The following is a 26,229-nucleotide window of genomic DNA, read 5'->3' on the forward strand; positions in this document are numbered from 1 at the left end:
CCACACACGCCAACACGTCTCTCTCCGCCTCCGAATCCAGTCGCCCTAGTACCTCGGCTCCATCACGAGCCTCGCAAGCACACAGCCCTCTCCTCCCTGAAACGAGGACGCGATGGACTACGACCCAGATGGCGGCGCAATCAACGTGCGCTTCCTCCAGGTACACCGCCCGCTCCGTCTGCCCCAGGACACGTCGAGCTAACCCAGCTATGCGTAGGCCGACAGCCAGCGCGCCAACTTCATCGTCCAGAACTTCAATCTCGAAACCGCAAACTCGCTCCGCCGTGTGATGCTCGCCGAGATTCCCACCCTAGCCATCGACGTCGTAGAAGTGTTCGACAACACATCCGTCCTCGCCGACGAGTTCGTCTGCCACCGTCTCGGCCTCATTCCTCTGTGCTCCAAAGGCGTAGAAGAGCTGCTGTACTCGCGCGACTGCGACTGCGAAGGCTACTGCGACAATTGCGCCGTCGTTCTCACCCTCAACGCGAAATGCACAGGCAGCGAGATCATGAAGGTGTACGCGCGGGATCTGGTGATTGAGTCTCGGGCACCAAATGAAGAGTTGGGGAAGCCGGTCATCACTGATTCAGAAGAGACGGGTAGTTGCATCGTCAAGTTGAGGAGAGGCCAGGCGATCAACATGAAGTGCATCGCGAAGAAGGGTATCGCAAAGGAACACGCAAAATGGGCACCTAGTGCAGCCATCGGCTTCGAGTACGATCCGGCGAATAAGTTGCATCACTTGGACTACTGGCACGAGGAGGATGCGGACAAGGAGTGGTATGTTTCGTCTAAACCATCCGAACATTGTGTAACAGCACGTCTCTAACAGATATCCAGGCCCAAGGATGAAGCGCGCATAAACCTCGACGGCGGACCTCCCAACCCCGACGAACCCTTCAATTTCGACGCTGCCCCATCACGCTTCTTCTACGACGTCGAAACAGTCGGCGGTCTCGAACCCGATGAAATCGTTACACAAGGCATCGCCATCCTGCAACGCAAACTCGCCGAGATCATCAAAGAATTATCTGGCGGCGTCGGAGGCCCCGAGGACTTTGGCGGCGCGCAGAGCCCAACACTGAACGGTGCTGGATACGGTGATGCGGGCGGATATACTCCTGTTGGGGGAGGCGGATACGGAGGAGCGAGCTCGTGGGGCGGTGCGGCACAAGGAGGAACTACGCCATATGGAGCAACGCCTTACGGGCAGTCCAATTGGTAGACGAAGAGAGTGGCGTGTTTGGGTGTACAACATTGCATGGGCCTGGCGTTCTAAAAGGTGTGCTCGTCAACAGACTGCAAGACTGCTCAAAAGATACGCAGTCCTTCTTCACATATTGGCATCTATCACGAAAACAAGGACATTTTGCGAATCGCTATCGAGAATGAGTTGATGCGAATGGCATTGATATCTCTGCTAGCCCTTTAGGCTGCCTTCTTTTGCTCATGGTTCGTCATATCTAATATTACAATATACGCAAAGCCATTTCGTCATCATGCTTGCTTCAACTTTTCCAAGATGCGTCTGAGAGGGGAATATATGTACACAAATGTACCTCGTGAATTGACACGAAAACGCCATGCCCCCAATGTACCGTGCCAGATCAAAGCAGCCAACCTTACAATGGAGCCGAACCGAAGTAGTCATACACATGCGAAGAAGATCGTGGCGACAGCGACAGAGGTCCTGGTTCGCGTAGAATGAAGCTCATATTGCTTCTAATGATGTCGGGTTTAAGCGTTCTTTACAACGCCAACCTTGGCCGGTCGCAGTGTCCGGCCGTTGAGCTTGAAGCCCTTCTGCTGTGTGTGGAAGCAAGTTCCGTCCTCCTTGTCCGGCTGCGGCGCTTGGAAGACCGCCTCGTGGATGTTGGGGTCGAACTTCTCGGCCGCCTCGCTGGGGTCGAATCGCTCCAGACCGTGCTTCTTCAGCGTGTTGATGAGGATGGTGTCGGTCATCTTGATGCCGTCGTGTAGGGCAATGAGGTCGGTGTTATCCCCCTTGAGCTTCTCTTCTGGCACGGTGCCAAGGGCGCGGTCGAGGTTGTCGACGGATTCTACGAGGTCGCGGGCGAAGCGCTGGATGGCGAAGTCTTTAGCGGCCTTGATTTCGCGCTGGGTGCGCTCTTGGAGGTTGCGGAAGTCGGCGACTGAGCGGAGGTACTTGTCCTGCGGAGGCATGTTAGTCTGCTGCTGTTATGCATCTGGGCAGCGTTGAAGCATACCTTCAAGTCGACGATTTCCTTGTCCTTCTTCTCTAGCTGCTCCTTCAATTGTGTTGCCTCATTGTTCTCTGCGGGCGCATCCTCCTTCTTCTCGGCAGCCTCGCCCTCCTTTGCTGGTGCAGCATCTGAATACCACCGGATAGCGGGCGTCGCGACTGCTCGTGTGATGGGTGATTGTTGACGTAGTGGCGCAAAAGGCCGTATTGAGCGGGCAGCCTGCTGTCTTGAGGCGCGGAGGATGGTTCTTTGCAACATTGTGTGGTATGAAATGTGGAATGAAGCAGAGGATGCACGGTTTATGCGAAGGCGATAGTGTAGCTCAGGTGGATGCGATGATGATGAAGACGTTCGAGAAAAATTCGGAGCTGTGAGTGACGAATGCCTGTGCTTCCATCAGGGTCCAATTCTTTCCGTTCCGAGGCGGACCCTTTCCGAACAATTTGCCATCCGGCGATCGCATACGCCTTTGACATGCATCTCGACAAGTCAATGCCATGATGCGTGATGCGTCCTTCGCCAGTCTTCTCCTTGCGTATACGCTCGTTTGTCTCGCGACATGACGTCGTTCCGCCATCTGCGACAGTCCAGAAACCCATTGAGGCGGCCTATTACCGCGGGGGTACATCACGAGGCGTAATCCTACAGCCGCAAGCCTTGCCTAAAGAGCGCGCAAGATGGCCGACCATATTCCGCCAGATAATGGGGAGTGGTGATCCCTATGGGCGGCAACTTGACGGGATGGGTGCGGGCATATCGAGTCTCAGTAAGATATGTCTCGTAGAACCCTACGGGAGGAGAGTGGCTTTGCCCGAGAGAGCCACTCGATTTCGAACAGGCTTTGGTGGTATTGATGCAGCTCGTAAAAGTGCGCAGGCTGTACAGGCTGCAGAGGCTCTGGAAGAGGCAGGATTGGCCGGACATGAGCCAAAGTTGGACATTGATTACACATTCGTCGGCTTGGGCATTGAAGACAATGAAGTCGACGTCGCAGGCAACTGTGGAAACATGAGCAGTGCAATTGGCCCTTATGCTTATAACGCCGGTCTTCTCCCATCAAGAACATACGCCCAGGGAGACGGAGTGGTCACAGTGAAGATACGGAATACCAACACTGGGAAACTGCTCGACTCTACCTTCGAAGTCATTGGAGGACAAGCTGCCGTCGCGGGTGACTACAGCATTGACGGCGTTACCGGAAAAGGCTCAAAGATCAGATTGGATTTCAAACGTCCATACGGCAGCAAAACTGGCAGAGTGCTACCTACTGGCAGGAGAGTGGACAACATCGGGGGCTACAGAGTATCGTGCATAGATGGCGCGAACCCAGCGATCTTCGTCCGAGCAGACGATGTCGGAGTGGATGGTACCATCCTACCCGACGACTTCAACAATTTTCAGGAAAAGCTTGCTTTGCTCGAAAGCATTCGCAAAGCCGCTGCCGTTGTCATGGGTATTGCATCTACAGAGGATGACGTCCCTCGTACCGTTCCCAAGATCGGCATCGTATCACAATCATCTGCGCACCCCGTCCTCTCAGGGAAGACTCTCAAGGCATCACAGATGGACATTGTCGTACGTTTTCTCTCAGATACACAGCCTCATCGAGCCATTCCTTTGACTGCTGCACTGACGACAGCCGTCGCGGCGCGCATCCCTGGAACAGTTGTCGAACAGATGCTTGCTCCGGAGCCTTTAATGGAGGGCGCCATCACCATAGGTCACGCAAGTGGTCGACTGCAGGTCAACGCCACAATGGATCCGAGGAACAAGCTCATCCCCGCCAGTGGTACGGTATATAGAACCGCAAAGAGGCTGCTCGAAGGGAATATATTCTGGGCCGACAAATTCGGGGAGACGGAACCTAGGGAAGACACTACTGAAACCAATACCACCTATGGTAGTAACGGCCGACACTCTCTCGGGTTAGCTTTCGTTCTGGAGAACCGCGGTAAAGATTCATCCCACCTCTTCGAAGAAGACGTCGCACGTGCAAAGCAACAAGAATCGGACATGGACCAAATCATAAGCCAACAACCGACTCTAGAGCAGATTGAAGAAAACGAGCAGAAAGAGGAGCCCGAAGTCCCCATCCTAGTTTACAGACCCCTCCCCGACCCGCACAGGAAGCGTCGCGACCTGCGGGAAACACCCAAAGAAGAAGAAGCCCTCACACTCGCCATCCAAGGCCTACACTCCGAACTCACCGGACTGCTGCACGATGAAAAGATCATGGACACCACGGAACAGAACTCCAACCTTCTCGAAGCTGTCCTCAGAGCACACCGTGACATCCAAATCAACTCCCTGATCCAAAGGCGTTCAGCCGAGAAGGCTAGCGAGAAGGCGAAGAAATCTATGGTTCAGAAAAGTAGAACTCGTGCACAGAAAGTTACAGCGGGCGGGAAGTTGAGATGGGAGCATGTGGAAAGGGCAATCTCCGCCCGCGTTACGGAGCAGGCAAGAAAGAGGGTGGAGAGTTGGGGGAGGACGGAGAGGACGGATACCAATGATATGGATGAACATATGGGGAAGAGAGTGGAAAGGGAGATGACGCTCCAAGGTGATGGCGGTGAACAACATAATGCGAAGAGATCGGTGAGAGATGACATGGAGGAATGGATGAGGAGCCAAGAAGAGGAAGAGAGAGGCGATGGCGGTGAGCAGCAGAAGACGGAGAGATCAGTGAAAGAAGACATGGAGGAATGGATGAGGAAAAAGCAAGACGAGGAGCAGAAAAGGGCGTTTAGAGAAGACATGGAGATATGGAAGAGGAACGCCCAAGAAAAGAAGGAGAGGATAGAGAAGAGGGAGAGAGAGATGATGAGAGATGACATAGAGGGATGGGAGAGGAGCCAAGAAGAAGAGGAGGAGGAGGAGAGAAGGATAAGGAGAGAAGCCTCGGACGAGATCCTGAGCAACCGCGAAAAAGGGGACACTTCGATGTTTAGTAGGGACCCGGAATTTGATGCTTTGGCGGAGAGAGAGCCGGGGAAGAGGGCACCTAGAGATGTAGGACCGAAGATTAGCGTTTACCCTGTTAAGACGGCGAAAATGAAGGCAACGCGGATGAAAGCTTTATACCGTAAGCCGAGGTCGTGGAATTCGAGATGACGGAATGAAAAGAAGAGTACAGGTTGCAGCTTGTGCAATTTGCGAAGACTGGTCAATAGTAACAGACTGGAGCAGACCTCGATTGTAATTCAGAACCAAAACTTTTGATTCCCAGACTAGGAACAAGTCTGCTCATCTCATCCTATATCCCTATCAACTCCCTGAAGACTTACCTTACCTTACCTTACCTACCTGATAATCGTGCCCTGCCTTTCAATACCACCAGCATAAGGCCCCTCAAGGATATCACTCCCACCTAACAAGCCCATCGAGCCACCGCCCAGCAAGCCGCCTGCGCCCATACTACCCCGTCTATCACTCCATATCTCGTGGAACCGAATCGCCATATCACTCGCGGCCACAACAATGCAACCTTCTTCCACACCTCTCCGTGACCACACTCCGTCTTCACCCCTCGCCCTCCCACCATCACGATCATCGTCTGTCTGCGGACCGCTCGTGGGACCACCTGGGTAAGCGACTGCACACAAGGCGCGATTCTCGTCGTACCACGGGACGGCAACGACTTGTTCGCAGCTGGGCCAGGCGAAGACGGCGACACGGTAGGGGTGTTCGGGTTGCGCGAAGCCGAAAGTTGCTGCGATCTCGCGGCGCGTCTGGGACCAGATGAGACTGGTAATTTGAGCTGCGCAGTCGATGGTCGCAAGACAGGTGCCGGAGCGGGTGTGGTAGAAGTGGATGCAGCGGTCGTTTGAGCCGCCCCCGACGGCTAGGAGTCCGCGTTGCCAGGGGCAAAAGGCCATGGCTTTTACGGCGGCGTTGAGCGTCCATGTGTGTTTTGCGGCTGATTGCGCGAGATGTAGGACGGCGTTGTTGCTACGGTTGGTTACGGTGTAGATGGATTCGCCACGGGGACCTTCGCGGACGTCTAGGATTGCTGCTGTGTTTTCGCTTGCGGGGTTCGATCGGAGCACCTTCTTCGTTTCGAAAAGATTGCAGTTGTTGTCGTTCCCCCCACTCGCGAAAAGCTCACCGTCGGACGACCATGCTAGACCACAGATCTGTTGGCTGTGGATTGAAAGTCGAGCCAGCAGGGTCATGGCGCCAGTCCAACCGAAGAGTTCACTGTGTGTCTCTGACGGCCATTCTACACTGTAAAAGTAGATGTGACCGACTTCGTCCCCGATGAGCAACTCCTCAGTCGATACAGTCATTGCTCTATCTCGGAGAGAAGGGCGTTGCACAACAGTCGGTCTCCAGGATACACACGATACAGGCTTGGGTTGAGTTGCATCGAATCGTGGCTCAGCATCCAGTGGGCTCCATAGCAAGATGCGGCCATCGGCTCGTCCCACAGCAAGGATCGCTTGACCGCCTGCTGTAGAGGAAAAGTCCAAGGATGTGACGTGCTGAACATCTGCGGGACCGTTTGGCGGCACAGCGTTCAGCGAGTCTGGCGTGTTGACACCGTTTCTCTCAGACCAGAGATGAACAAAATTTCCTAGGCCGACAGCCAGACACTTGGAGGTGTAGGAATATGCGAGTAGGGTACAGTAGTAGTCGTCGCGGAGGTTAGGGGCATCGAGAACTGTGAGCGGAGTCAGTATTGAGAAGTATCGGTAATCAGAAGAACATATCGAAAAGGCAAGATCGGCACCGGTCTTCGCTTTGGTGGTGTCTGGCGGGGACCTTTCATCTCAGATTAGCAGCGAAACTACATTTGGAGTCCATAGCAAATGAGAACAAACTCGAAACGACTCCGTCCCTAGTCCAAGCTCCGTCTCGCCAGACATGTTTTGCCTGCGATGCAGGACCACTATGTGGTGAGCTCGACGACACTGGAGAAGATGAGTGTTGGAGGATGCGATCAGTCGGGTCAATGTCGAGCGCCAGTGCGAGACGTCTTTCGTAGGCTTCAAGTTCGGCATCGGGATCTGCTCGGTTCAGGAAAGCCGATTTGTACAATGGCGCGTTTGTTCCACTCCCAAGCATTCCACCTCTACCAGTGGAGACTGCTACTACTGTGTCACTCACAGCAGAAGGCCCACCAACATTCCAGACAGCGCCAGCGCTGATCTGGCGAGTACCCAGAGGTAGAGGGGTTTGTCTGAAGTTGACGTTTCTTCTGTTTGCATTTGCCCGGCCTGAAACTACAGAGTGTGCCTCCCTGAGGCCGCGTAGTTCTTCGTTCATACGGCCACTTCTGCGCAGTCGGCGACTGAAAGCATCTGTTCCTGTACGTATGCCACGATTCGTGTTCTGTTCCTTGTTCCGACGCTCCGCAGGGCTGTTGAGCTCGAAGCTTTCTCGTGTGATAGTGGGTGGTCGGCGGCAAGCGATAAAACGATCTGGTGTACTTGTTTGGGGTTGACGAGGTGATGCTAGCAAGCCACCTCGTGCTTGCCATTGACTGGATCTGAGGGGAGAGCTGGCATAGCGCAAGGGAAGACGGCGAAGCTTGGTGGGCGGAGAACTGTCGTCAGCAGAGATGTCAACGCAGCCTAAGTGCGGTAGATTTGGTCTTTCGAACGTAGTGACTGTATCTGTTGGAATGAGTGAAGGAGATACTGCGCGGCTTGCATTTTCAACTATGCTGTCCGAGGAACTGCGATTGCTGCGTCGTCGCTTGCTGGAAGAGGATTCATCTCGAAGCGGGTTGAGGTCGCAAGGTACCGGCACAGATACGTGATTAGTCGGACTCAGGTCTGGAGTTGACAGCGCTTCAAGACGAGAGAGAAATTTGGACTTGGACTTCCTAGGAGAAGACAATGGAGTTGAGCAATGACTGGTAAAGCCGCTGTCGATATCCCTGAAGAGGCAGCTGCGACTTTTGCGCGGAGACTGAGGCGTCCGAGGTGATGCCCAGCCCTCGGTACTGACAGTCTTCGTAGGAGACAGCGGCGGTGTGAGGTAGCCGGACCGAGACAGAGATGCTTCGTCACCAGTGTCGCTCATGTTGGAACAGCTTGTGTCAAGATGAGTGGACTGGGGGACTGAGCTGTGAACTTCAGCGCATGTGAAGCTGTCTGAAGGAGAGGAGCTAGGAGGCCGGAGACCGGGTGCTGCCTGATGTCCCGGTGTTATTGCTGCTGGGTTAGTAATAGCAATGGCTGCTGAAGGTTGCTTAGGATGTTTGGAGCATCTATAGGGTTGGCGGATGCGGCTAGTGGTGACGGCAACCTTCCGCGAGGGATGACGGAGGGGCAGGGGCTCCACGCGTGTAGTGGGGCAACATTCCGCCGAGGCTGCAACTCGAGGAAGCAACGCTGAAGCCTCCGAGACAGCGCAGAAACATATGGCAAGCGTAAGTTGACTTTACAATCGCTCGGAAGATCCTTGCTGACAAGTGTAGCACGGTATATCGCGCGGGTCTGGCCCGGTCGTCCGCTCAGAAGAAGCACGGCAGAAGGAGCTGCGACAGATCACAAACTACAAAGATTTGGCGCATCTGGTGAACACAAAGGTATTGCAGCCAGGAGAAGCATTCATTGGATTCAGCTGACAGTCGCTTCTCAGGTTGCCGAGAAGCAATATACGATCGAAGTTCTGGGCCTAGTCACGAAACTCTTGAACGAGAATCCTGAATACTACACGATATGGAATCACCGAAGACGCGTCTTGATGGCTCTGGTGACCGCAGACACCCCCGAACAATCACCAGACGAACTCTTGCAGGGCGACCTGCAGCTCACATTTGCGCTATTACGAAAGTTCCCCAAATGCTATTGGATATGGAATCACAGAAACTGGCTGTTGCGCGAAGGCGAAGCGCTGATGGGCGCGGATGCAGCACGTAAGCTCTGGTCAGGAGAATTACAACTCATAAACAAGATGCTGCACGCAGACAGTCGCAACTTCCATGCTTGGGGCTACAGACGATTTGTGGTGTCGCAGATTGAGCGTCTGACCACATCCGAGGATGTTCCCGCATCAGGACCAGCACAGAAGAGCCTCTCCGAATCTGAATTCGAGTACACGACCAAGATGATCAAGACCAATCTCTCCAACTTCTCCGCTTGGCACAACCGTAGCCAGCTTATCCCCAAGATCCTCCGCGAGCGCAACGCAGACGCTGAGGCGCGCCGTGTATTTCTCGACTCAGAACTAGCCCTGATTTGCGAAGCCATAAACACCGACCCCTTCGACCAGTCCATATGGTTCTATCACCAATACCTCCTCTCCATATTGTCACCGTCGTGTCCGCCGGATGCGCTTGTCGTCCAGGACCTGAGCAACGGCGAGCGGCAAAAGTACTACGAGCACGAGATGGAGTACATCAGGGACATATTGGAGGACGAGGCGGATTGCAAGTGGATATACGAAGCGCTGCTCGGGCTTGCAGAGGCTTATTTGGAGGTAGATGCTGGGACCGGGTCGTTTACAACGAAGGATATGAGGTCGTGGCTAGACGAGCTGAAGCGTCTGGATCCGCTGCGGCGGGGACGATGGAACGATCTCGAGCGTAGGCTGAACCTATGAAATCCATTATGGTAGCATTCAAGGCTTGCTTTTGGGATTCTCCACACTACTCGTTGCAGTCGCAGGCGCGGCTTCCGTCTTGTTGTCCTTCTTCCATGCCCAGAGCCCAAGCACGTTTGACCACGAGTTGTCGGCAGGAGCGGAGGCCACAGCTTCCTCTTTCTGAGCCTGTACTTGTGCGGAAGGTGGGGGTGCTACAGCACTCGATGCTACGGGGATGGGATTCGGGGTGCTGGAAGCATTTGCAGCGGCGAGTTCCCTGACACGAATGTTAGTGAAAGCGACGAAAGTACCTGTGGAGTCAGCGTACCGTTTGTACTCCTCCTCCATCCGTGCGATTCGCTGTTTCTTGAACTCTCCATCAAACGTAGCCACACCAATTGACACACCAACGATAGTTGCCAACGCGACTGGAAGAATACGTCCCGCCATTTCGTGTGTTCGTTGCGTGAAGTGACTGTGGATGAGACTGGCGTGTATGACGAAAGCACTCCCGCGGGCAAAAAGTTGAGCCCGCCGCCGTCGCCAGCACGCGCTAAGCGGAGCACGGGACGACGCGCCATGCCTTCAGCCATCACCCAAAACCTCACCCCGCCAGCATCCAACCGCGGAACGACATGCAGGCGCGTCCAAATGTCCAAATGGCGACAGAAAGGTTTTGTCCAGGACTCGGATGAGGAAGAAGACGAGTCTCAGCTTGAGAGTCAGAGTTCCAGGCAGAGTGTTGGCCTGAGTGGACGCGTCGAACGCGTCGAAGATGGCATCGCGCCGGTCCGACGGCATGAGGCACCCACGGAAGAGGTGCACGGAGTCAACCAAGAGGAGGGAGAAGAGAAGTATGCCGACGAAGGCATCAATGGGATAGAGAAGCAAGAGACGGGCATCGCCACGCCTACCAAACACAGCTCGCCGAGACGCCCTACGCCATCTCCCTTCACGCCCAAATCAACGCGCAGTACAAGAAGAGAGCCCACCGAGAGCCCTGATCCGCTGCTAGGCTCACCTACGCCTAGAAACCGACAGGCTGTACCACCTCCGTCGTCACAGCGCCTGGCATCCCCGATTCTCCAGCCAAGCTCTGCCGTGTCCATACCTCAACTCGACGACGGCCATGTTGTGCCCCTCTCCGATGCCTCGATTACCCCGATACAATCAACTGTCCCCGGGGAACCTCAAACCTCTACACATGCTTCAAGCATACTCAGAGAGTTCGGCATCGCGCCGTTGTCCGATGATTCCGACGATGATCTCTCAGATCCGCCCTCGGACCTGGAATCGCCCCCTCCTGCTTTCGCTGAGCCCCATCGTCGTACGGCAGTTCAAGTTGTCATACCATCCGCAACGGCTCTACAAAGACAAATCGCCGATGATAGGGCAAGACGCGAGTTTCGACAACGGAAGCCCATCCAAATGCACCCATATGCGTTGGAGGGTGAGATGTATCGGAGAGAAGTACAGAGTAGAGGCCTCAAGCCGGTGCGAAGAGAACGTTCACGTTCCCCTCAGGGTCATCACAGACAGCCAAACGATGAGTCGCAAGAACAGGAGTTCAATCCCGATCAAAGCCCCACAAGCAGCCCTCCCGAGGTCGAGATACCCGTCTCTACACCTGTGCTGCCACGTCCAAGAAATGATCTCGTTCATCGGTCTACTTCTGGTCCCGCCAGACGTCCTCCTTCTACACAGCTCCGTCACCCTCATGCAGCCAAGCGTAGGAAGCCTAATTTCTCATCCACACAAGTAGCGGCGGCACCGACAAGCATTTTTGAAGACAGTGATATGCGACGCGATATTTGGTCCATACCTCCGAACTCGCCGCCGTATTCAAGTAGTCCGCCATTACATGGAACCACGTCAGCTCGCCGTCCAGCTATGCTGCGTGTATCAACTCCTGCTCCAAACTTGCCGACGCCGTCTACGTCGTCTGTCATGCAAGAAGACCCTCAGATGCTCCAGGGCTCAGACTCCGAGCCTGCCCCGCGCAGCATACAAAGATCCGGTGGAGAACTGCGTCGGCCAACAAGGGTAGTGATAACGGACAGCTCATCTTCGGCTGCAGGCTCTGCTAGTGAGGCAGAGAAGAGTGACGATGACATGCGTCATGTGGGCCGAAAGATCAAGGGAGTTTTGCCTGCTTCTTGGCTGCGATTCGATCGCCAGGCACAAGAGCGACGGAAGGCTCAACAGCGCGAGCGGGAACGCGCGCGTATCAATGCAGCTGCTTCCCCCGAGCCAACAGTGCCTGTTCGTGGAGTCGCTCAGAGAATCATGAGACCTGCTGGCCGACCTCGACAAAGTTCAGCTTCCAACACGCCTTCGCAAGCTCCTGTTGTCATATCTGATGATTCAGATGACGGGCCCATGGCTTCTGAGCCCCGGCCTTTGCAAAGGGTGCAAGACTCTGTGGCCGACGCCTCTGCGTTAGCTGCAATGTTTGACGATCGTTATGCCGATGACAACCTGTCCGACATGGAACACGACCGTCTACCACTCCCTACGCTCGGTGGGACTGGATCAAAGCGGAGAAAGCAGACCAAACTTACAGACGCTTTCGCGAAATCCAAGAAGGTCAGACTATCAGACGGGTTGGCAAAGAACGTTGGCTCTGGGAAACGATCGTCTGGTGGTCAATCCTCGAACAGGAAGCATGGCCACTCCAAGAAATCACGCAGAACCCCACCACCTGCCATGAGTGTCATTGACATTGATCTTTCGCCTTCTCGACCGAGTAGTAAGATGCCGCAGTTCCTTAGGATCGCCAGACGGCAAGCGCTTCAAAGACCAGATTTAGCCCGTCAAAGTCCACATGACAAGCAGATACGACTGCATAACACTGAAGACACAGAAGAGGCCAATACCACTTTACGACAGTGGCAACGGGGAACACTGAAACCGAGAGCAAATGTCGTATCGCAAAAAAGGAGATCCCGGCATCCTTTGGCTGATCGGATCGATAACCAGCAGCATGCCGAGCAGGTTCCAGTAGCTGACACCGCATCTGCGAAGGGCACTGAGGTACAATCTGAAGCCGGGACGGACGTGTCCCGTACACGCCCACGTAAAAGCATCCCCGCAGGCCTCCATATCTTCCAGCGCTCTACGACCCAGGTCAGGAAATCTACGCAACGAGGAAAGAAACATGTCCAATCAAGCAAGGATCCAGGACGAGCTGGGCGTCAGGTGCCTCTTCCGTTCAGAACCGCGCAACTTGAAGGCGATGAGAACGACTTTGGCCGTGGCCACAGGAAAATCGCATTCGAGAAGGGCCTCTTGCGTGTCGATCAGCAGTTTGGTCTTCAGCTGCCTAGCGAACAGCCTTTCGTAAACCCACAGCTGGCGAGGTATCTCGCAGATGACAATACCGAACTGCCGCCCCTTCCCTCCGCGAGAGACGTCGGAGAAGGCCAAACTGAAGGTCCAAGCAAACAACAACCTCCGGTTCGCAGACGCTTGAAGCGAAAGGTACAAGCGCAACGAATTGATGTCGATGCGCGAGAATACCGCCAGCCAAGCGAGCCAGCAGTTGACGAGATCCTCAAGAACACCGACGCTCCTCAACCACAAGAGGTCGACACGGAAGACGGCTTGCCCGTACTCCACGGGTTGGGTCCTTATGGCACCCGTTACCCGATCACGTTCGATGTATACTCTCTAGCCACCGACACGTACTTCCATTCTTCCACGTTCATCGGGGCTGACGAGTTTCGCCAAGCTCTACTTGTCAGCAAGCCCGGTAGCCGTGACCTCGATGAATTGGCCGGCCATTGCACCATCAGCCATGGCGCTCTGTCAGTCAGATGTGGCCCATGGAATGATGAAACATTTTCTAGGCTACAAGAGCTTGTGAAAGCGGTATCAGAACCTGTTGAAGTCCATGGACCCGACCCTGATACGTCATCATCAGTCCACGAAAGTCCGCTGAACTCAGCTCGATTGGCACGATCACTTATCAGCTATATCACCCACCATCTCAGCTTTTTGGATCCCATCGATCGAGATGACTGTGTGGCCAAGTTGTTGCGGCTATGCCAAACAATCTTTGACAGCTTGTTGGTTGCTCAAGGTACCCTGAACGGCCAAGATCCTAGTCATACTCATGGTGTGGTCCGTGCTATGGCATACCTTCTTGTCATTGGCCTTCAAATCCACCACATCGCTCAACATCCTACCATTGCTCCAGGAAACCAAGTCGGTGTTATCGGTCTTGCCAAAAGCTTGTCCAAGACTATCGTCGCTCACTTGATGCGACACGGCATTCCCAGTCTTGGTAGTTTTCTCGAACAAAACCAGCGACACTCCGTACGCGAGAAGGGTATACAAGATACCGACGTGATTGTTGAGAGCACGGTCATATGCATGCATGTTTTGGAGGAGATGGACATACCAGCATGGGGTTTCTGGGATCTGGTCAGTCAAGAGCTTAGTTCCAAGCTGGGCAGCGCTACTACTTTACCTGCCTTCGAGGCTACCTGGGCCACGATGTTCACCTTCCTTCCCTACAACGAGATCGATTCGTCCGGCATACCGCTTAGAAGTCGGAGGGAGACTTTCCAAAGCGACAACTGGGCTTGCATTCGAGATCTCTTACGCAGATTATTCGAGTTATACCCGAGTACGTACAGGAAGCACAGCACGTCGCTGAATGGATACGTCCGCGCCAATCTTGCAAGATGCCACCGGTTGATTGCTCATTGGCATTGGAGACGTCCGGAGTTGATGCTCAACGCTGTCTTGGATTTCTTTGGCAAGAATGGACTCAAAAGCCTACGACGTGAAGTAGGCGCTGGGTCGGTACCCTTTCTCAACGACCTTGCCACTGCTCCATCACTCAACGTCGAGCCGAATGAGAACTCCTTTCACATCGCACTGAAGTGTCTCGCTCTAGGTCTTCAGGGTATGAGTACTGCCTATCCCGAGAAGAAGATTCGTAGCTTTGTCTTCCGCTCTCTACCTAATCATGGGCGTGCTTACCCCAAGGACCAGCCCCTGGACGAAGAAAATCTCGCAGCGCTACGCAATCACCATGACCTACTCTCAACGCTATACTGGGCTGCGCCACCCGCTTGTCGGCCAAAGCTTGATCACATTCGTGACCTAGTCAATCACGAGAGCTCTCACCGCGAAGCATGTAGAGTCAGTGTTCGAGCCTGGGCCAACCTTGCTACGTATCAGCTATCAACCGAAGAGCCATATACCTCTGCACGGCCATTTGCATCCTGGCACAAAGACATCATGCACCAAACGCTCATTCAGTACAAGTTGGCAAAGACCGAAGCTGACGACTATCTCAAGTCTGGTGTTCTGGACGGCACTACTGATGTCTCTGCCGTCATGGTTCGTCAAACGATGGAAAAGAACCAGGGTCAGGTCATTGCGACGCTAAGAGACTGCATTGCAGGGATGAGCAGGGCCATTCAACATGCAAAAGATCAATCATCCCTAAGGGAATTTTTGGTGGACTCCGACGTCATGCATCTTTTGGAGCTCCCTCATCTGGAAGATCATCGACTCGTCAACGTTATTCGCGACGTCATGAAGGTCCTTCAGGATTATGCGAAGATTCAGAAAGCCAACATGAAGAAAGACGTAAGTCAACAGACAAGCGAGGAAAGCCAGGACTACGGTGACTTTCCTGATATGGATGATCTGGAAGATATGGATGTCGATGTCCCCGCAAAGACCGTTCAACAATCGGGATTGGATTTCATCCAGACTCCACTTTGGCACTTACTGTCGAACGCATTTGGCGCGGAAAACTCGCCAGATGATAACCTGCTCATGGATTGCATCGATACATGGGTTCGAATTGCAGAAGGACAGGTCCTATCGGGTGAAAGATCATGGTCGTACTATCTCGATTCGTTTAGCCAGGTATCGTGGAAGCAGTTACGCCAGACCGAACAGACGCGCAAATTCGGTCCATACTTCATGGCTGCTCTCGTTGACTGTAACTCAGCCGCGTACGAAGAGCATCGACATGAATTTTTCCAGGCTCTAATGGTAAGCTTGGTCGAGCGAGAGTCGATGCTGAGGTTCCAGCACAGACTGCTGCACGCCATCGCGCAAACGGACGAGCACCACCCGCTCATGCAGAACCTACCTTTCTTCCGCGATCTAGAGACTGGAAAATGGGACATCACTGCCGACACTCTGCGCACGCGACGCCTTGCTCTCATCTCCAGCATTCTCTCCAACATGCGCGACGACATCCACGCCATCACCCGAGCCGAACCATCACGTCTCGGCGAAATGAAACGGCTGTACGCATCAATGCTGAAGGACTTCATGACATCTATGAAGTACAACTACCAGCAGCTCCGCCAAGGCACAACGGTGACCGGCGCATACGTCGAATTCGTGCAAAAGATCGTACAGTTCCTGAAGCAATACACGAACGACATCTGCCCTGTCCTGCCTTTCTTCACAGACTCGGTCGCCTTCCCACTACCAGCCGGTGATCCCACATACGTGGTCGCACGCCTCTGTGGATACGCCCCGAAGTTGTCAGATGCAGGGACTGCGAAACAGCTGTCTTTCTTCATCCAGACCGTCGCACAACAAGCCGCTGCCGACAATCAACAGGCTTATCTGGTCAACCAGCTCAAGACTGCGCTTTGCACCGATGAGGCGCCAACTGGCGATAGGGTCGCACTACGATCGGTATTGCTACAAGGCATTCTTCCCGCATACTTGGAAGAAGCTTTCTCATCAAGCACAGCTTTCGCCATCGCTAGGCCCATACTGCAAGCACTCCCCGCGATCCTAGACACGATGATCTTTGACCTGCGTATCACTCAGCCGGAAAGTCTCGCTTCAACCGTCGGCTGCATCGTATCGATTTCACACGCCTTCATCCGGGGTACAGAACAGCTGAAAGACAACCATCATCTGCTCCAGCTACCTTGCGTCCTCGCCGCGCTCACACACATGCTGCAAGCTCTCAGATTAATCCTTTCTCCGCTGGAGTACATATGCAGCCGCACCATGCCGTCCGCACATCTCAACCCACCGCCACTAGTCACCTACATCTGCGAGCTCAGCATCTTCATCACCGAGCTTCTCCGCGGCGCAACACCAGATACCATTCCCTCTTACGCCGGCGACGCACATGCGCCACCTCCGGAGAAACAACACGTAGACCTCCTAGCCTTCTGCCGCCGCGGCCTGGAAGACAGCTTGAAGACGAACTGGAGTGAGAGCGTTGAGTCTGTATGGTTTGGTCAGGGTCATGCGCGCAGAGAGGTGCTTTTCGATATCGGGGGTGTAGAGGAAGAACGAGGAAGACTAGAAGGAGGGATAGACGCGTTCCAGGCTGCGCTTCATGATGTTTATGGGTTTGGCGACGACGGATATGATGGGGCGGGGGAAGGGAATGCTGGGTACGACATGGTAGTTTAGTAACGTCTTGGATTTAGCGGCATGAGAACGGCGTACACTAGCATTTCTCAGATTACACGAGTATAATAAGAATCACACTAATACCATCACGCTTCCCAGGTATGCGCGGATTAATCAACTAAACACCATGCGAGCACCTCAAACAAGGAACAAATTTAAACACGTCTGCAGCCTACGTTAACGTCGAGAGATGCGAAGTAGGTAACTAACGTCAACGTTAGCCCTAGAATGTTGAGTGTTTTCCCATAAATAAGGGGTGCGCAATAAGTCAAAGCATAAATCACGCGAAATCATGCAGACAAGTAGAAGTTTATATGTTCTCATTCCGTCTCCAGCAGGTGATAGGCAAACCATATCAGCCTTCGCAGTATGGGATGTGGCTATCAGCCTCATCAACTATACACCATGAGCGAATAATAAGAACAAGAAATCAAAGCCATAGTCATCCCTCTCCCAAGCTCCAGCCTCTTAAGTCCATCGTCAGGCACATCTACCCATCAAGCCTCGACCTGAGCGGTCATTTCAAGCTGTGAACACACTTAGCTACATCGCGCTTGAAGGTTGAGTGAAGCGTACACGTTTTGGACGACAGACCAGCGTCTTTTCGTTCCTCAGCTAGCATGATCATTCAGATCCGCAAGGGCTCGAGCAGCCCTTCTGCTCTCTTCAGCATCCCTCTCCATTCGCGCGTTTGTAACCGCATAGTAGGAGGTAGTATCGTACTTGTTAGCTCGACGAATAGCATCTATGTGGCTCATTTGGGACGAAAAAGGATTATAGTTATGATAGTCCCCGTCGCTGGGGGGATTGGGATCAATTGAAGGGAGGACGGGCGCGGTCTTCTTCTTTTTTGGTTTCTTCTTTTTCTTCTTGGGTGCTACAGTCGGGGTGGCGTCGAGCTGGGGTGCTTCATCAGGAGAGACGGTTCGCGAGGAGTCCGGGTGAGTAGGGGCAGGAGGGGTAGAACCAGACGGTAGCACTCGCTCTTCTCCGACTAGCGTAGAAGCGGAAGAGCGGCGAGAGTGACCTGGAACGTGAGTTTGTTGATTGGAAGTGAGGTTATGGGGATCATTTACTTCCTGGGCGGGCATCTTCTGGGAGGAGCCTTGTGTTTTTGGGGTAATTGAAGGGACAGATGGTGGAGTTGATGGGGTCGGTTCAGCAGCTGGGATTACCCCAGAGTCTCCCGAAGATCCCTGGTTGGCTGGCGCGGCGAGGTAGGCCTCCATCTTTTCCGCCTGGTGAGTTACTGAAGAGACATCCTTGGAATCGTTGATATTACCATTGAGTTTACCATTCTCCGATTCGGCAACAGCCTTGTCTTCGCCATCGGCAGAGCTGGTACCAGCTGGCTGCATCTTTGCCTTGCCTTTGGACTTCTTGTTTCCTGTGGTGCTATCACCGCCAGTCTTTGAGTTGGCCGCTTCTGGTTTAGCAACTGTATCTGTAGCTCCAGGTGAGTTCACAGAGTCTCCTAGAGACCCAGTCTCACGCTGAGCGGAGGGACCGTCGTTGGGCTTTTGCGAGGATACGGCCTTATCAGCCTTCGCCTTAGCGACCCGATCAGCGTCTTCTTTCTGTAGAGGTGAAAAGCCAAAGTCAGTATATGTTTCATGTTCTTTCGTACATGCAAGACTCACCCTCTGCTGCTTCTTTCTGGCCTCCTTTTCTCGTTTGGCCTGAGACTTGTTGCTCTTCGCAAACGGGTGGAGCGACTGCATCTGCTGAGCACCAGCTTTCTTGGTTGCAGTGACGGGTGAGGTCTCTGCAGCTGTTGACATCTCTTCGTTTCCTTGAGCAGTAGCGGTTGTTGTAGGATCTTGTGTACTCTCCGACGCTGGAAGCTGAGGCGCGGTATCTTTTTTTGGGGGCGCAGCTACAGGTGGATCAGACTGAGTAGTATTGCGCGGGGTGATCAGTGTTGGGGATTTATTCAGGCTGGTCTCGGTAGGTATAGATGGCGACTTTGTGGTTTCTATGTACTGTTAGACGTTTTATATGAAAATTGGGTTGGGGTCGCAGTACCATGGTTCGTAGTCATCGCCTTGTCCTGGAGCTCTGGTTGCGGCTGCGCTTGCACAGACTCAGGCTGGATTTCTGGCGCAGAATGGAAGCTAGTGTCGTTCTTGGCCTCATCGTCCGAGACGTCGTTGTCTGCTAAATGCGCAGGCGATTCTATCGGAGCTGTACTGGAAGGCCCGCCACCTGTGTTCTCACTATCCTTAGCGATGGAAGTAGCGTCAGATCTAGTCTCTAGATTCTTAGCAAGGGCGCCCGCGAAGTTGAGAGGGACGTCAGTGTCACGCTCTTTCTGTGTTGTCTTGGTGTCTTGTTCTGCCTCTGGCGTCTCCGAATCCTTGGGTGGCAGTACGGTAGAGGCGTCGGCTACATTTTCCGGCTGGTCTAGCGCTGGTGTAGATTCGGAGGGAGAGGATTTATGTTCTTCAGCCGAAGAAGTAGGCCCATCGACAGTCGCTGGCTTCGTAGGTTCAGTGATGGTTTTGGCAGACTCTGTGCCGGTTTCTTCCTCTTTCGTGACAGCTGGGCTATCAGAGTTCAGCTTCCCAGCAGCTTTCGTCTTCTCATCGGCTGCATCGGTGTTCTTGACTGTTGATTCGCGCCTACCTTTGCCCTTGTTCTTCTTTGTAGGAGATTTCTGCTGATGTTTGGGCATCTCGAGCTTGACGTCTCCTGTCTCTGGATAGCTAGGAACGTCCAACTGCGGGGATGGCTTCTTCAACAGGCCGCTTCTAGCATCCTGGGGAGAGTACGATGCCTTGGCGCTCTCTATAGGTGCATTTGACTCTACATCAGTGACAGGCTTATCGTCTTTCTGAATCGACATGCGTGAAGCATCACGCCCAGTATGTGACTGATCGAAATAGCTTGAACTCGATGGTATATCCCTCTGGTAGAATCGCCTTGGTACCGTCACAACGGGTCGGACTCCACGTACGTGAGGATTAAACTTATTAATGCCCAAGGCTACGCTGGCGTCTGCAGTTGATACGAATCTAGATGTGTCAGCGGATACACAGAGACAACAGCGAGTTGACTTACGTAGCAAAGGCATGAATAGAACTTGCACCGATCTTGTTGCCCCTCAAGGAGACCGCGATAGGGTTAATGCCGATCGTCTGCTTGAACATCTGTGCAATTTCAGACTCGCCGGTATCGGGTAACAAATCTCCGATCCAAAGCTCGGTGACGGTCTGGTTCTTGGGCCCAATCCATGTATGACCGCAACCAGAGACGGAGTCGCCAGTGATAGCCGGGTCGTCTTCCGATGGGCGACGTCGATTGTTGTAGTCGGCATATCGAGGTCCGCTGGATGGAACGTTGCCGCTGTAATCAGCGTTGGACCTGTTATATGACTCTCGCCCGCCTGGGTTGGATACTTTGCGGCCACGACCAGACTGAGCGGCGAAGCCGCTGTTACCACCCTTCCGGCCTGTGTTGTTATGACCCGGGGCACCGTTGAACTTAGGGTTGTTGCCACCGTAAGGATCGTAGAGCTCTTGGGGGTTGCGCGGTGGATTGGAACGACGGGGGACCGGCGCACGAGGATCCTGATGTTGAAGCATCATGTTGTTAGTCATGTCGCCCATCGAGACGTGCTGGCTGTGTGGCTGCTGCGTGAATATAGGGTTTATTGGCTGAGCTTGCATCATGTTCTGCTGGTAGTTGAGTTGTGCTCGAGACATCAGGCCAGGGTCGGGGTGCTGGAGAGCAAAGCCATGATGGACCACCTGAACATACGGAACTACACCCGACATCATTGGCTGTGCGATATGTTGGCCCGGTGCCATTTGCGGGGGTAGGAAGTGAGGCGACTGCATGGCAGGCATAGCGCCAGAAGGCTGTCGTGGGTATGGACCATATGCAGTGCGGTTGTTGTTCTCGACCCAGCCGCGTTGCTGAACGTAGGATCCGGAGTTCATGTTACGATTGGATTTTGGAATGTTCAAGGATAGCGCATGCATGTTGGGCGACGGTCTCGAGGGCCCTGCCGGAACACCCATATCGCCGCTCCTCAATGGAGCAGAATGGCCCCCACGCTGAGCAAGACCCTGCGACGGGATGCGTGGAGGAGCATAGCGCATGTTGGGCTGATCTGGTACTTCGGAAGACTCATTCGCGACATGGTCTGGCTTATCGACGGCGGACGAAGGCTCTGCCGGTGTGGTCAGTTTGCTGGGTCGAGATCGTGTGATCTTGCGGTTTTTCTTACTGCCTTTCTTGTCTGTAGACATCTCGACAAGGGTGGACGAAGGCTGGGTTGCTTCATTGGTGGACTGTTGACCCCAAGTGCGTGCTTGTGGCGTCAGGCTCTCGCGCAGTGTCTCGTTAGTCGCCTTGTTCATCTCGATCCATGTAGTAATCAGAATATGAGCGACGTGCCAGAGGAACACACGAGGGAACCCGAGAGGCTCGCCGAACACGAAGATCTGGTCGACGATGGCAAGCGGATCGTTGATGTCGTAGACGTCGCCCATCTGAAGCCCGATAAAGTCGACTCGATCTGGATGCGCGAGCGCCCAATCCTTAGCGAATCGGTCCGCTGCGTAGTAGGTGTTCCGGGAGATGAAGGTCAACATCTCTTCGCAGAATTTCCTGCCCTCGATGTGGACATCTTCGGCATCCCATAGGTCTTCCACGGTCCACCCCTGTGAGAGTAGAATGCAGAGACACCTATTCGAGTCAGTGTGGGCTTCGAGTGGGACGCGAAAGGTTACTCACTGATTCTTGTACTTTACCTGCCAATGGGTCGCTGCTTGCACCACAGCCGCAGGACCTTGGACGCTACGTGCGATGACGGGCGCACGAATTGGACCTAGTGAACGGGGAGCGCGGGTACCAAGTTCGGTAGAAAAGAAGGCCTGGCCGGCTCCCGGACTGAACTTGGGGTCTCTAGTTGCATGGTTGACTGGGTCGACGACAGTGTTATTCATATCGGTGGGGGACGCAGGCTGCTCGTCTGCCGTTGTTGCGGTTTGCGTGTCTGCAGCGGGCGGAGTTCCCGGCGGTTGGACAGTATCCGACATAGCTGAACTCACTACTGGCTCGATGAGGGAGGTGCAGTGAGCAAAGCCGTGGGACAACTGGAGGTGGTGTTTGCAGCAGGGGAAGGTCTTGAGCGGCGCCGAATGCAGTTGGAAACTAGCAACTGCGATGGAGAACGCGAGGTTGAGAATACTTGAGAGATTTGTGGCAAGCGCGAGGGTGCACGACAAACAAGAGTTCGTCGCTGCTTGAGGTGGAAGGAGCAACAAGTCTTGGCGCCGCCAGAAAGAGGAGGTGAGCGTGAGTGACCAACGCTCGAAATCTCCGCGCGCCGCTCTTCCGCTCATGCTATTGGCCCAACTATATAGCTTTGGCGTCACTTGTAAAGATGCTGAGTGACTGGAAAAGAACAGAAACAGAAAGACGTAGTCACGGAGGATTTCGACATGGTGGAGCAAAAGGACGCGACGCGCAGTAGGAAAACACGACACTCACACCTTACTAAATGTTGGAAGAAGCTTTTCTTGGGATTTCTTTTGCATGTGCATTGATTTGCATCAGTGTCTTACCGGCGGCGCAGCTACCGGCCGCCTGGCAGAACGTCTCTTCCCGAGCTACTGGGCGGAGAAGCCCAAGACATACCGGGTCTAGAGGCAATCTCGAAGGCCAATAGTACTTTCCAGTATGTAGTATCCAGAATCACAGGCTGAGTGGAGTGGGTATAGTACAGATCGCATCTCTCAACGCTCTACACCTTCTCCGTCTCCTTCGGTACCGACCGTATCAGCTTCATGATCTCGCTCTCATTCTCTCCAGCGACTGTCAGAGTTAGCACGAGTAGCCTCTCTTCTCCTTTGCGGACATACCAGCTTTTCCCTGATTCCAGTCCACGACAAGCGGTCTCTGGAACGCGCCTCCGTCCGCCTTCAACCTCCTCATGGCATCAGTCTCGTTTTCCGCTCCGCTAATAACCTTGCCTGCCGCGCCTGATCCGCCCAAGTAGTCCAATATGTTCTTGAGCTGGTCGGTTGTGGGTGGGGCTTCTGTGACATCAAGCTCGAACTCTGTGCGCTCGGCCTTGTCCTGAGCTTTGTGGGAGCTGGCTTGGTCTTCAGTCGCATGCGCAACGGATTGTGCGTTGGCTTGTTTGAGGAGGGTGAGGACGCGAGTGGAAGCTTGGTTCGAAGGCGCGTGGAAGAGTGTCACGACGTTCTTTGCGCCGTGCTGGATGGTATTAGCAGGTGATGCTGAGAGCCAATTCCAGAATGGCTTACCTCTCCGAAGAATCGCTTGAACATGTTTGCTGTTGTTGTTGGGTTTGTACTGTTGATGCTCTGCAAATGGAGGTGTTGGTGCTCTGACAGCTCAAGTGGAGTGAGGTTCGGGTGTGACGTAGATCGCCGCTTGGACCTGCCGTTCCCACCGCAGTATGATCTTAAGAGATCTACGATGCAGCACTCGAGGATTGGACTAAAGACAGATAATACAGAGCTTAGAAAGCTCTTAGCTTATAGATCTGGAGGAAGGCAAGCCTACCGAGGGTGCTTCACTGTTGATGACGGATTTCTGACAAGCTGGACGGGCTTGTCCGCTTTTGAATGCGGCCAAGATGCTATGATGGTGCCAATTCGAAGACGTGAAATAATGTACTCACATTGGGGAATGTAACGCGATTGAATAGATGAACACAGCATCGGGTCGAGTGAAGCATGGAGGGTCAGCCAACGCGACAAGAAACAACACACGGCACACAATCCAAGAACACCAGAGTTGGGAACACAAGCAGCTAGAATTCGTGATGCAGCTGTGCAAAAAGCAGAATGTACATGTACGCCATGAATATGCCCCCATCATCCCAAAGTGTGGGATCATGCTGCTGCTGAGGAACGTGCCGTGGCGACGTCCGTGATTCCCACTTCCCTCTGATCCAGAGTCATAGCCATCCTGAAGAAACCGAATTCATGACCGTATTCTCTAGCTCATAGTGCTCGTTTCGTTCGCCCTTCCTCTAGTGTTTGGCTTATGAGGTTGGGTTAGGGTTCATCTGGGACGTGTCAGTTCTTGCCCATCATACAAATGCGCGATGTCTACTGACCTTGCGCTTGCCACCGGTCATGGTGACGTTCACGAAACGGCGGGTGTATGTGAGCCTCTTCTTGGCGCGGCCCTTGGGGGTCTTCTTCTTCTCCTGGGGCTCAACCTGTGTAGCGTGTCAGCCGGCTGTCCACATCCACATAGCATCCATAATCAATCCGTCCTTCTCCTCAGGCGTCGCGTGATCGTGGTCGTGGTTCGACGTGTCGCTATCGGCTGGAGGCGTGGGTGTATCGATGGGTGAAGCTTACCTTGGGGGCTATGCATTGTTAGCAGACATTCGCAATCGTTCCACATGAGCCAAGACTTACTTTGAGACTTGACCTTTCCGGCACGAGCGAGGGATCCGTGAACCTTTCCCATATTGGCGGTTGTTGATGGGTGTGATGAGTCGTTCGAAGTTGTCTGTGTGGTGGCAAAGTCCGATTAGCGGTGTACCTCTGGGGTTTCGGGTGTTGGGTGCGAGTTGAAAGTCTTGGTTTCGCAAGGCTTCGCGTTTGATGCAGGTGCAGTCGTAGGAGCGGGCGGAATACGTACAGGTTGCGGTCGTTGGGTGTTCGATGACTGGGCGGCGACGAGAGGGTCAAAATGACTCCAGGGCTGTGGACGGCGGCTCACCGGATTAGCCGAGATCACGTGCAGCGCTAGCGCATCGAAGTGTGAGCATCGAGCTCAGCAGAACGGCCACTATGCATTCACTATAGACACTTCCCACAAGCAATGAATAAGCAGAGCACATCTAGATAGCTGTGCCGATGCAGAAATTACCATCTATCAGGCTGCTGCGTCTAGATGTTCGGAACGGAGATCTCGCCTCCACATCTACCAGAGATGATCAGATAAGATAATGCGGCCCATCAACAAGTACAACGGACAACAGATTAGACACGCCGACTTTCTCAATGACCCTCAAGCCACTATCAAGCAGCGCGGTCATGCTGTGTTTAGATGCTTATGGATGAGCCATCTCTGTGCCCGACACGGTCATGCCTTCCGCAATAGACTTTACCTTTACCCTAGTCGGAGATCCCCGCCGCGGTTGGGTGTCGCATGATGCGTCCCGTAGCTTCGCTCGGACGCGTCGCTGTTTGCCATCAGCCACCACCTTCACTGACGCTTCACTGTAGCGATCTAGCTCTCGAAACACCCTGTTACATCTCTGCATCACTCGGATACAAGCAGTAGCAAGATGCGTCTCCAAGCTGCCCTCATAGGCCTTATCTCCGTCACCACAGCGTCCAACCTGCCATCACCCCAACACTTCTTCGCGAACCCGTCCTCCAGCGATGGATCCGGCTTCAAGATCCCAACTGTCCATGAGTCCGCCGTTCAAGCTCGCAGGATCATGCGCCTAGAAAACATCGGCACCTTATCTACCGTCTTCCCAGACTCTCACACCACTGAGCAACGACCCTCGGATGTCGGCGGCGCGCCCATAGGCTTGATGGACTACTTCGGCGACTGCGAGTCCGAATCAGGCCACCCGACCATCCTCGCCATCACCATCGCGACATCCTTCAAGAACGTAGATGCCGGCTCCAACATCACCCTGAGCATGCGATGGCACCCCCAGGACAACAAGTGGCGTAGCCCCGCATCTCTCCCTCGCTTCTCACTCGTCGGACGACTCGAGGACATCGATATGGATGCTGTCAAGAAGCTGGGTGTGACGGCTTGCTATGTCAAGAAGCACCCGGATGCTGCATGGTGGCTGCCAGGCAGTGGCATTCACGAGAGCAAGTGGGTGCGTCTCGTTGTCGAGGAGATATACTGGATTGGAGGCTTCGGAGACCGTGCATACATTGGATGGATTCCCAAGGATGAATGGTACAGCGTTACTCCGGAGGAGATTGATGGTGTCCAGCTGCCTGGAGAAAAGCAGAGTGCGTGGAACACCCTCGGAAGCTGGTTCGGAATAGGCCAGCAAGAGGATGGAGTGTTCGAGCTTTAG

The 26,229-nt window shown here is 53.9% G+C and overlaps 11 protein-coding genes across 11 annotated transcripts; 5 read left to right on the forward strand and 6 right to left on the reverse strand.

Moving 5' to 3' along the window:
• Nucleotides 1-112: 112 nt before the first annotated feature.
• On the forward strand, nt 113-1,228 carry J4E85_006876 (uncharacterized protein; the record flags this gene model as incomplete). The annotated part of the gene is made up of 3 exons (XM_051471111.1): nt 113-160; nt 218-783; nt 844-1,228. The coding sequence occupies 3 exons, from the start codon at nt 113-115 to the stop codon at nt 1,226-1,228; spliced, it is 999 nt and encodes a 332-aa protein (XP_051325321.1).
• A 512-nt stretch (nt 1,229-1,740) lies between these two features.
• Nucleotides 1,741-2,486, reverse strand: J4E85_006877 (uncharacterized protein; the record flags this gene model as incomplete). The annotated part of the gene is made up of 2 exons (XM_051471112.1): nt 1,741-2,175; nt 2,232-2,486. 2 exons carry the CDS (start codon nt 2,484-2,486, stop codon nt 1,741-1,743), a joined length of 690 nt encoding a protein of 229 aa, XP_051325322.1.
• A 483-nt stretch (nt 2,487-2,969) lies between these two features.
• On the forward strand, nt 2,970-5,342 carry J4E85_006878 (uncharacterized protein; the record flags this gene model as incomplete). Its single annotated transcript, XM_051471113.1, has 2 exons — nt 2,970-3,803; nt 3,828-5,342. 2 exons carry the CDS (start codon nt 2,970-2,972, stop codon nt 5,340-5,342), a joined length of 2,349 nt encoding a protein of 782 aa, XP_051325323.1.
• A 188-nt stretch (nt 5,343-5,530) lies between these two features.
• Nucleotides 5,531-7,496, reverse strand: J4E85_006879 (uncharacterized protein; the record flags this gene model as incomplete). The annotated part of the gene is made up of 2 exons (XM_051471114.1): nt 5,531-6,891; nt 7,022-7,496. The coding sequence occupies 2 exons, from the start codon at nt 7,494-7,496 to the stop codon at nt 5,531-5,533; spliced, it is 1,836 nt and encodes a 611-aa protein (XP_051325324.1).
• A 1,102-nt stretch (nt 7,497-8,598) lies between these two features.
• On the forward strand, nt 8,599-9,782 carry J4E85_006880 (uncharacterized protein; the record flags this gene model as incomplete). Its single annotated transcript, XM_051471115.1, has 3 exons — nt 8,599-8,607; nt 8,656-8,766; nt 8,820-9,782. 3 exons carry the CDS (start codon nt 8,599-8,601, stop codon nt 9,780-9,782), a joined length of 1,083 nt encoding a protein of 360 aa, XP_051325325.1.
• Nucleotides 9,783-9,800: 18 nt separating this feature from the next.
• J4E85_006881 (uncharacterized protein) lies at nt 9,801-10,214 on the reverse strand (the record flags this gene model as incomplete). The annotated part of the gene is made up of 2 exons (XM_051471116.1): nt 9,801-10,041; nt 10,093-10,214. The coding sequence occupies 2 exons, from the start codon at nt 10,212-10,214 to the stop codon at nt 9,801-9,803; spliced, it is 363 nt and encodes a 120-aa protein (XP_051325326.1).
• A 201-nt stretch (nt 10,215-10,415) lies between these two features.
• Nucleotides 10,416-17,180, forward strand: J4E85_006882 (uncharacterized protein; the record flags this gene model as incomplete). Its single annotated transcript, XM_051471117.1, has 1 exon — nt 10,416-17,180. One exon carries the CDS (start codon nt 10,416-10,418, stop codon nt 17,178-17,180), a length of 6,765 nt encoding a protein of 2,254 aa, XP_051325327.1.
• Nucleotides 17,181-17,791: 611 nt separating this feature from the next.
• On the reverse strand, nt 17,792-22,225 carry J4E85_006883 (uncharacterized protein; the record flags this gene model as incomplete). Its single annotated transcript, XM_051471118.1, has 5 exons — nt 17,792-18,757; nt 18,821-19,155; nt 19,206-20,101; nt 20,241-21,872; nt 21,921-22,225. The coding sequence occupies 5 exons, from the start codon at nt 22,223-22,225 to the stop codon at nt 17,792-17,794; spliced, it is 4,134 nt and encodes a 1,377-aa protein (XP_051325328.1).
• Nucleotides 22,226-22,932: 707 nt separating this feature from the next.
• Nucleotides 22,933-23,482, reverse strand: J4E85_006884 (uncharacterized protein; the record flags this gene model as incomplete). Its single annotated transcript, XM_051471119.1, has 3 exons — nt 22,933-23,003; nt 23,051-23,408; nt 23,459-23,482. 3 exons carry the CDS (start codon nt 23,480-23,482, stop codon nt 22,933-22,935), a joined length of 453 nt encoding a protein of 150 aa, XP_051325329.1.
• Nucleotides 23,483-24,204: 722 nt separating this feature from the next.
• Nucleotides 24,205-24,641, reverse strand: RPS30A (ribosomal protein S30A; the record flags this gene model as incomplete). The annotated part of the gene is made up of 4 exons (XM_051471120.1): nt 24,205-24,228; nt 24,280-24,384; nt 24,530-24,537; nt 24,590-24,641. The coding sequence occupies 4 exons, from the start codon at nt 24,639-24,641 to the stop codon at nt 24,205-24,207; spliced, it is 189 nt and encodes a 62-aa protein (XP_051325330.1).
• An 826-nt stretch (nt 24,642-25,467) lies between these two features.
• J4E85_006886 (uncharacterized protein) lies at nt 25,468-26,229 on the forward strand (the record flags this gene model as incomplete). The annotated part of the gene is made up of 1 exon (XM_051471121.1): nt 25,468-26,229. One exon carries the CDS (start codon nt 25,468-25,470, stop codon nt 26,227-26,229), a length of 762 nt encoding a protein of 253 aa, XP_051325331.1.

Source organism: Alternaria conjuncta, assembly GCF_024043145.1.
Source record: "Alternaria conjuncta strain BMP 0040 chromosome Unknown scaffold_9, whole genome shotgun sequence".
Classification (NCBI taxonomy): Eukaryota; Fungi; Ascomycota; class Dothideomycetes; order Pleosporales; family Pleosporaceae; genus Alternaria; species Alternaria conjuncta.